At 39.9% G+C, this 10,561-nt stretch overlaps 1 protein-coding gene across 1 annotated transcript; it reads left to right on the top strand.

The window, feature by feature from the left end:
- Window positions 1-462: 462 nt before the first annotated feature.
- LOC139457619 (uncharacterized) lies at window positions 463-6,982 on the top strand. The gene is made up of 5 exons (XM_071238974.1): window positions 463-578; window positions 2,834-2,896; window positions 4,017-4,067; window positions 4,551-4,598; window positions 5,289-6,982. The coding sequence occupies exons 1-5, from the start codon at window positions 464-466 to the stop codon at window positions 5,348-5,350; spliced, it is 339 nt and encodes a 112-aa protein (XP_071095075.1). The 5' UTR covers window position 463; the 3' UTR covers window positions 5,351-6,982.
- The last annotated feature ends 3,579 nt before the right edge of the window (window positions 6,983-10,561 follow it).

Below are 10,561 nucleotides of genomic sequence, written 5' to 3'. Positions count from 1 at the left end.
GATTTGTACGGTGGCCCATACCCGCCACTGGTGAGATCATTTTTCACTGTATGCCTCTATGTTTTATCTGGCGGCCGCCAAATACTTCCACTGGTGAGATCAAATATAGAGGTTTACAGGGGAAAATGATCTCACCAGTGGAAGTATCTGGCGGCCGCAAGAAATGTATTTGGCGGCCGCTAGATAAAATGTAGAGGCATACAGTGAAAAATGATCTCACCAGTGGCGGATATGGGCCACCGTAGATTTGTAATACTGCACTGGGGAACCTGCCGTCCCACGTATCAACACTATGGGTGACACGTGGGCGGTTGTTAGGCAGGTAGTTTGTGTTTATCTGGTGGACGACGCCAGCGGGGTGTCATTGTGTATGTGGACCATTGCGTAACGGTACATAAAGCATATGTTAAATGTTTTGTAACATTTGCAGACGGTGACTCTCTCACTGGAACAAAACGGAAACATGGATAGAAAATATGTCATTGCAATTGCTGTGTGTGTGACTGTGGTAGTCGTCATCATCGCCATCGTCGTTGTCGTCGTGGCTCTGTTAATCAGACGTCGGAGGAGGGTTGTTCGTAAGTACTGACTATATGTTCTGGTTGTAGAACTTCTGTTGTATGGGTTGCTGAAGACCTATTCTACCCTGGGTGTGAGTGAGTGAGTGAGTGGGGCTTAACGCCGCTTTTAACATTATTGCAGTTATATCACGGCGTGTCAGCTAAATATGGGAGCAAAGCCCGAAGTGAAGCAGGTCTCAGACGTTTACTACTTCGGTGAAACCCAGGAGCACGGGTATGGTGCTGACAAACCTAGAAACATAATCGGTGTGAATCGGGATCCGAACCCACAATCATGGGTTTCTGGAGCGCCAAAGGGACGCAATTCTACCCCGGATCTTCACGGGTCTCTAATGATAGATGAGCTGTTCGTGGGGGATATATTTACATGCATGTACAATCATTTCGACAAAAGCTTTTTCGTACATCATCTCTTGCTTGGGATGTTGACAATATTCTAATATTTCAACATTAATCACCAAGGAATCCTCCTTTTCGTAACTATTCTGAATTTACATAATCCTGTTGTACGTTTGGTACCCATACATGAAATGAGAATGATGATTCTATTTACATATAGTACTCATAAACTTACATAATCCTGTTGTACGTTTGGTATCCATACATGAAATGAGAATGATGATTCTATTTACATAAAGTACTCATAAACTTACATAATCCTGTTGTACATTTGGTTTCCATACATGAAATGAGATTGATAATTCTATTACATATATTACTCATAAACTTACATAATCCTGTTGTACATTTGGTTTCCATACATGAAATGAGAATGATGATTCTATTACATATATTACTCATAATGGCGTCAGTGTGGTTGATTATCTACTAGCGTCTTCAAAATTATATCCATACATTACAATATGTTGGTTTGGTACAGCTGGCAATTCATGTCACTTCACAAACTGCACATTTAACAAAGACACTGAGCTCGTTACAAATAATGTCTCCCGAATGAAACTTCCGTCAATATATTTTCTCTCATGCACCTACACATATACATACAATGTAATCCATAGTAACGCTGTCAGTGCAATATATCACCTGACCAACATACACCGGGAAGCAGTTGAACGCACAGATAAGGGTTAATGTGGTATTTGTGCTAAACATTCAACCACCCTGGTAGGGAGCGAGATTTAGGACAGATAAACATGGCACAATATTCTACATGTAGGCCACACAGAGATCGTGTTTTGAACTCTTGTTTTATGCCTACATTAGGAATAATATATCTGTCAGCCTTACACTTTTCACACGCAAATAAATCTCTTACAAAACAATAAGATGGATGTTATGTTTAACGCTGCCTTATATTTACATCAAGTAATTTTCTTTGATAGGCATTTAGAAGTTGAAGTAGTAAGTAAGGATAATATTTATGCATGAACAACTTCTTTATTACAATCAAGAGCGACGCTTCGGTGTAGGTTTTAACATCAAACAAGTGATAACGGTGTTAGAACCTACATTAAAACGTCACTCTTAATTGTAATAAAGAAGTTCTTCATCCATAAATCTTATCCTTACTTATTAAGTAAACTGTTGAAACTAGGAACTGCAACCCATTTGCACTGATACATTTTCTACCAGGGCATTATGCTGAATAAAACGTATGTGTGTCTATCAGAACGACATAATGTAAGTACGTCTATCGCCGATATATTGCGTGGACGACGCGAATCTATGACTAAAAGTCAAATTGTTAAATCTTCAGCGTCAGACAAAATAGTAATCAATTTCCAAGTCACGTATTCCTTATGGCCAAACAGACAAGAACAGGCCAGCAATATTCTTCAGCTATGACGTCACTGGATTTACACTTAGTCGCGTGACGTCATGGCACTGTATGACGTCATCATGTAATGTCGCTGCACACGCTATTATCAACTTCTTGAAAAAAACTTATAAAACAAAATGATGATTTCTCATAGATGAACTGTTTATCCATATGTGGTTAGTATGTTTTAAAAAGTTAACCACTGCTTTTATGTAAAAATGTAAACACGTGAGTGATTTCCCTAATAGCCTATTTGTAGTGTGAACGGTGGTTTTGAAGTTCGTCTAGCGCAAAAGAATGTACGTTAGTCTCTCTCCCTTTCGTTTAGAGAGTTCGCTATCTTAGAAAACGGTCCTGGACAAGCCGACATCCTTAAAAGAATCCTGCTTTCAATATTCATCAGACAATGATATGATTAACAAACCACTGAGAGAACATTTTATGTATTTCAAATCACCAATTCTTACTCTAGGTAGACGACAGCGACAACCACGACCGCAAAGCTCAGTTTCTGCTGAGGACACGCTGCAAGTTAGTAAGTATGACTAATTATTCTTCAGGATCCGAAGTAAATGGAATTTCTGAAATCTTCCCATCTTCCCGAGGCAAGGGCGTTAACTGACTATAAAGTCCAGTTTCCACCCTCGCCGAAATAGGCTGGACCAACGAGTCTATGGATAGTCCAATCAAAATCGCGAAACGAACTAGACATCCGGTTTGTTAACAAGTGGATTTCAACGCATGCAAAGTAAGGGTATCGAAGTAAAAATAACATGATTTATACAAATGTTTCCACTGAGAATTAAAATAACAGTTATATGAAACAAAATGTTTTCCAAATTCAGATAACCGAACACATTACCTGTAATCAAAGACATACTTTGGATAGTTTAATGACTTAATAAAAATGTTACAGCCAGTTTTGTCAAATTATGCATTTTTTCCTTCAATTTATGCAATTTCGACCCCCTGAAAATTCCCGCACACCATTGCAAGCTAACTACCCAATGAAAATTGTGTACAGATACCTCCTTTCTGCAATAGAAAAAGGTTTAAGGTATACAGGAAAATGTGGGAACTAAACCTTGTTTTTCAACCCTGGCCAAATGACTATGACTCAGTGCCGCCATTTTGTGAGTGAGTGAGTGAGTGAGTGTATGAGTGGAACGCCGGAAGTGATTCAAATATCAGACGTTCACCGCTTGGGTGAAACCCAGCAGTATTGACATAGTCCTGAGAAACCCAGAAACATCATCAGGGCGAAACGGGATTCGAACACTTGATAAATGGTTTGTGCCACACCAAAGGGATGCCCATCTGTACGACAAAATATGGCGCCTTGCGCCGTGGTATCAAAAGTAGTGAAGATGATTGAACTTTGACACAAAGAGGCAGTATACATAAAAAATTTTTTAATGTGATGCTATTGATTAATGATTTTTTTTCATCTGCAGTCATAAGTCATTGGGTGAAAAATAAATGCTGTCAGATCTGCGTTCCTTGTCTCCAAGTGACGTGATTGTGTTTCAGACAATAACCAGGTAGAAGATAACGTGATAGATTGAATCAAATACCCTGATTAATTGTGAGAAAAATACACATGTAGCTTTGTAAAACCACAGCGTACACATCTTGCGAATGCTCTGTTTCTCCAGGGGCTGCATATAATTACCGAATCAGCCGCGATGACATCGTGGAGAGATCAGGTAAGTCGTTATATCACACGGTAAGATCTCATCTGATCCTTTCACCCAGTTTAGATCTGGCCAGAAGCTAATCTCAGAGTTCAGTCTATTTACTCGGTTCGGATCTCGCCAGACGCTAATCTCAGAGTTGAATCTGTTCACTCAGTTCGGATCTCGCCAGAAGCTAATCTCAGACTTAAATCTATTCACTCAGTTGGGATCTCGCCAGAACCTAATCTCAGAGTTAAGTCTATTCACTCAGTTCGGGTCTCGTCTAAAGTTATCCAATAAATTGAGACCTCCAAGTTGTTCACACAGTTAAAATTGTGCAAACAGCTGCGCTCCCCACATGGAGTTTACATTCAAACGATGGAGATTACACAGCGAATACGCAACATCTTGGATTAGAACGTGTCCAGATTGTGCATGGTCCAGTCTCCATACAAAAGGTCACTTCCGTTGCGGCCAAGCTAACAATACTAAGACATTACTAATATCTTGCAGGAAAAGACGACTTGGAGCTGATAGGCGTTCAAGGTGAAAAAGATAAAGGTAAACATGATGTCGGGTTCTCAGTCACAGGTAAACATGATGATGGGCTCTCCATGATAGTTCCTCACTGTTGTAGGGCTTTCAATGATAGTTCCCCAATGTTGTAGGGCTCTCAATGATAGTTCACCAATGTTGTAGGGCTCTCAATGTTAGTTCATCAATGTTGTAGGGCCCTCAATGGTAGCTCATCAATGTTGTATGGCTCTCAATGGTAGTTCATCAATGTTGTAGGGCTCTCAATGATAGTTCACCAATGTTGTAGGGCTCTCAATGTTAGTTCATCAATGTTGTAGGGCTCTCAATGATAGTTCACCAATGTTGTAGGGCTCTCAATAATAGTTCACCAATGTTGTTGGGCTCTCAATGATAATTCACCAATGTTGTAGGGCTCTCAATGATAGTTCATCAATGTTGTATGGCTCTCAATGATAGTTCATCAATGTTATAGGGCTCTCAATGGTAGTTCATCAATGTTGTAGGGCTCTCAATGATAGTTCATCAATGTTGTAGGGCTCTCAATGGTAGTTCATCAATGTTGTAGGGCTCTCAATGGTAGTTCACCAATGTTGCAGAGCTCTCAATGGTAGTTCACCAATGTGGTAGGTCTCTCAATGATAATTCCTAACTATGTTGGGTCGATTAACTGAACCTGCTTCATTGAAATGACTGATCACTTCTCTCTGTTGTCAGCTATGTGCCCCCCGACGGCGCCAGCTGGTGGAGTCGCTCCCCCGCGTCTCGATCCCATATAACGCCGGGCCAAGCTCACCACCAGCATCTACTGCACAGCACCTGCATCGACAACTTTATCATGAACTGGTTAGACGTCAGACATTGTCCCCAGTATACCAAGAACTGCACAAATGACACGTGTGTGGTGACACGTGACAACTGCTTGGACGTGACATTTCACATTGTATGTGTGCATATTACAACAGATCATGTTTTGAATAGGTGCGTGTGATGATGGACAAGTGTCGTGAAGTGACAACAGTGTCAGGCGTCAGCAAACTCGTCATGACCTTTGACAAATGAACGTGTGATGTGACAGCATGAAGGCACCCGAAGCTCAGAGACCTTGGACGTGATATGATTTGACGACTACTGGTCCAGAGCACTGGCTTGGGAAATCGACACATGTTTTGTGTATAGCGACAACAAAGTCAGAAGTCATTAACTCTCTCCAGGACCTTCTCCAATGGAGTTGGTTACCTGATGTGCAGCCACCAGGACCTCCAAGACAGCAGAGTTGGGTGTTATATGATTTGACGGCAACTTTACAGATTATTCGATTATACGATTATTCGTCGAGGTTTTTAAGGTACATATATGCACACATACGCGGCGGCCATACAGTTTAAATCGATGTGCTATGTTTATGTTGAGTTGAAAATGATAATTGAATGTACAAGGAAAGGCGATCACACTGATGTATTGAACCTGTGTGGAGTTACCACAAACAGTATTGCCGATGTACTACCGTGTGTGTTCAGCTACCACAAAGGATGTTATTGATGTGCTGTATATGTGTCAGGTTGCGACTAAGTTTGTTATCGATGTACGGTTTGCGTGTCGAGCGACCACAAAGAATGTTATCGATGAACCGTGTGTGTGCAAAGTTGCAACAAAGAATGTGATCGAAGTACTGCACGTGTGTCCAGTTTCGAGAAAGCATATTGTCGATGTACTGTATGTGTGTCGAGTTTTGAGAGAGGATGTTATCGAAGTACTGTTCCTGTGTCAAGTTTTGAGAAAGGATGTTATCGAAGTTCTGTACGTGTGTCCAGTTTCGAGAAAGGATGTTGTCGATGTACTGTATGTGTGTCCAGTTTCGAGAAAGGATGTTATCGAAGTTCTGTACGTGTGTCCAGTTTCGAGAAAGGATGTTATCGATGTACTGTATGTGTGTTGAGTTTCTACAAACTATGTTATCAAAGTACTGTATGTGTGTTGAGTTTTGAGAAAGGATGTTTTCGAAGAACTGATTGTGTGTCGAGTTTCGAGGTAAGGATGTTGTCGATGTACTGTATGTGTGTCGAGTTACAACAAAGGATGTTTTCGAAGTACTATGTGTGTTGAGTTTTGAGAAAGAATGTTATCGAAGTGCTGTACACGTGTCAAGTTTCGAGAAAGGATGTTGTCAATGTACTGTATGAGTGTCGAGTAACAACAAAGGATGTTTTCGAAGTACTGTACGTGTGTCGAGTTTAGCAAAATGATGTTATAGATGTACTGTTTGTGTGTCCAGTTACAAGAAAGGTTATTATCGATGTATAATGCGTGTGTGTGAGTGTGTTTGTGCGTGTATGAGTGTGTGTGTGTGTGTTTGTGTATATATGATATGATATTATAAATATATATATATAAATATGTACTTGTTTGTTTGTTTGTTTGTTGTTTAGCGCCGCCTACAGCAAAAGAACACTATGCAGAGAACTTCTAGTAACCAAAGACGAGAAGTCGCCTTTTCAGTTCTGGTGCTTGTTTATATATTATGTATCTGAAAGTTCATTATGATGTCTAATAGTTCAATTCTTCATATTTGCTTTATGGCAGTTTGTGTTGACGACAACTGTTTTGGTTTTTTTTCTAAAAGGAAGGGCCGGGTTAACTATTGGTTGTCGTGTGGACTATGCGTAGTGTGGACTGTCAGAAACGTATGGCAGGCAGATACTGCAACATTCCTGTTCACATGCACACATCGTCCCGCCGAGATGTGGGGATACACTTGGTCTCCAGCACCCTGTGCGGATCTTAAGAGGAGACTTAACAGATCGTGTGGTCTGGGTTGATGGCGTTTCATTCTCCGACGGTGTTGACCGCACCACGTAATATCAATCACTTGATTATTTGGTCCAGACACGATTATTTACAAATCGTCGTCATATATCTGAGTAAAGCTGACTGATTGAATGATTTCACTCGAAAGTATCCGTGCTCTGAGATGTTTGGGGGTATTTACATATAGTTTCATTACAATTGTTTTCAGGACTGCCTCCATTGTCTATATATATTGTGCAAAACAAACGCAAAAGTTGTATATTTTATGCATCATATAAAAATCAACAGATTGTAATCGATTGTTCAAAATTGGCACATATCATTGTCATTGACCCATGTTCCATATAGAAGAAATGGAACAGTAGATGTTCAAGGTCATCTGTTCTACATATCGTGTATGGCCACCATTAGTGTCCAAACTGACTGGCATCGTCGTCCCATGGAAGAAATCAGTTACCGAATTGTGCCCTGGGGAACTGTTCACCCATTCTACCTGCAGTGCTTGTGCCAACTGTCGGATGGCCTGTGGGTGTTGCTGACGCGCTCGCAGTCGTTGATCCAGTGCATCTCATAAATGTCCGACTGGAGACGTGGAGGGCCTTGGCAGGATCTGGATGTTGGTATTCCTATGGAAGGATGTTGTTGACTGCTGTGAGGTCGGACGTTGTCTTGTTTAAAAATGACGTGTGGTCGAAGAATCTCATCCGTGTAACGCTGTGCCGTTAAGTTCCCAGGAACTTGCACCAAGTCGATTCTACCAGTGCAGGAGATGGATGCCCACATCGGCACACTTCCACCACCAAATTTGTCCACTTCCTGTATGCAGTTTCTTCAGCACGTAAACGATTCCTCAGTCGGGGCTGATATCTTACGCATTCCAACGATTTTATTACCAAACAAGTGCATTGAACGTGCATGTCGTGCTGGTGTGTTTCGGTGCCAGGCTCTCACGTGGTTGCGTTTTTTGCGATTTTCCATCTAGTCACCAAATGTCTGCAGTACTTCATTCTTTCCACACAAATCAATCCCATTCCATGCAGAAATGTACACATTCGTTTTGGATATAATTTTGTATGGATGTTGGAAACACTTTGACAGAATCTTACGATTTTTTTTATACCTTTGCGGTTTTTTTTTGCAGAGTATATGAACTGTATTTTTTTTCCTCACTGGAGAAACAAATGCAAACAGCACATGGTGTATTCATATGTGCAATGCACAGCTTTTACTGAATATTTGTGATATGATCCTCATAAAACTGTATCTGTGCGTTTGTATGTTTCTATCAGGACCCCAGCCCTGTGTTGGTTTTTTATTGTATGAGTCAACTAAATGTGGGCCGGATGGACTGGACTGGTCGATTGCGTGTGATGATACCCGACGGCGTCAGACGTTGCTCATGATATCAATCACTGGTTTGTCTTGACTTGATGTAATAACAGTCCATCGTGATACAGAAGGAAAATTGATGATTATGTACACACTGAAATTGTATAAGACTGCCTTTGTACAGACCTGTGTGGAATACACCAATTAGGTACTACTGAACCACCTTGGCACATCCCTTATTGTAACTCGACAACATCCTTTGGTGTATTGTAGCCTTTCCTCTTGTATCCTATAATCATTTACATAGTCGGTTTATTCTATATGGGCACTACGTATGTGTACATCAATAACGTCAACCTAAAAGGAAGACCTGTATTACACACGATATACATTGTTGTCGTCAAATCTTAGGGCATTGTAGCCTGTCGATTCCCAAATTGAAACAATATGTCAACCCAGAAATATGTACGTAAAAGAAATTAGTGTGAAACCAACAAACAACCAACAAGTGGTATACGATCAACAAATGTATTACAAATCAATACAAATTACTGCACATTTCCACACAGTGCCATCACATCAGAATATTCCAGATGCTTCGAAAACGATCTATCTCAGTCCACGGTTTTCCGGAAGTTAAAACATCACAAAATCATATAAATATATTAAGTTCCTCAAAACTGCTTACATTAAACAGTCCTACATTTCTGACAACTAATCATTGTCCAAATACAATGCAGTGAGCTTCTAGGGAAACTCAACAGAAACAATGTAATACAGTTATAATCATTGTTTATTACAATAAATACACTGCCATATAACAGCCTCCCTACTGTTGTGTTGTACATCTCCTACCTACTTCCATTGGTGAAAATGACTCCTCACACCTGACTTTGCCTTCGTGACAATACACTGTGACATATATATAATTTGTTGATTGTCCATGACAATCTACTGTGACACATACAATTTGTTGATTGTCCATGACAATACACTGTGACACATATACAATGTGTTGATTGTCCGTGACAATACACTGTGACAGATATATAATTTGTTGATTGTCCTTGACAATACACTGTGACACATATACAATGTGTTGATTGTCCATGACAATACACTGTGACACATATACAATGTGTTGATTGTCCATGACAATACATGACAATGCACTGTGACACATATACAATTTGTTGATTGTCCATGACAATACACTGTGACACATATACAATGTGTTGATTGTCCTTGACAATACACTGTGACACATATACAATGTGTTGATTGTCCATGACAATACATGACAATATACTGTGACACATATACAATGTGTTGATTGTCCGTGACAATACACTGTGACACATATATAATTTGTTGATTGTCCATGATAATACACTGTGACACAAATACAATGTGTTGATTGTCCATGACAATACACTGTGAAACATATACAGTGTGTTGATTGTCCATGAAAATACATGACAATACACTGTGACATGTATACAATGTGTTCATTGTCCATGACAATACACTGTAACACATATACAATGTGTTGAATTTCCATGACAATGCACTGTGACACATATACAATGTTTTGATTGTCCATGACAATACACTGTGACACATATACAATGTGTTGATTGTCTATGACAATACACTGTGACACATATATAATTTGTTGATTGTCCATGACAATACACTGTGACACATATACAATGTGTTGAATTTCCATGACAATACACTGTGACACATATACAATGTGTTCATTGTCCATGAAAATACATGACAATACACTGTGACATGTGTACAATGTGTTGATTGTCCATGACAATACACTGTAACACATATACAATGTG

The sequence above is a fragment of the Haliotis cracherodii genome, unplaced genomic scaffold, assembly GCF_022045235.1.
Source record: "Haliotis cracherodii isolate W230 unplaced genomic scaffold, xgHalCrac1.p SCAF_12, whole genome shotgun sequence".
Lineage (NCBI taxonomy): Eukaryota > Metazoa > Mollusca > Gastropoda > Lepetellida > Haliotidae > Haliotis > Haliotis cracherodii.
Note: the sequence above shows the minus strand (reverse complement) of the source record. Positions and strands in the feature narration are given on the sequence as shown.

Coding starts and splice junctions, on each gene's coding strand:
- LOC139457619 (XM_071238974.1), top strand. CDS start 464: ATGGATAGAAAATATGTCATTGCAATTGCTGTGTGTGTGACTGTGGTA. Junction 579..2,833: donor ACGTCGGAGGAGGGTTGTTC/GTAAGTACTGAC, acceptor TTCTTACTCTAG/GTAGACGACAGCGACAACCA. Junction 4,068..4,550: donor TGACATCGTGGAGAGATCAG/GTAAGTCGTTAT, acceptor AATATCTTGCAG/GAAAAGACGACTTGGAGCTG.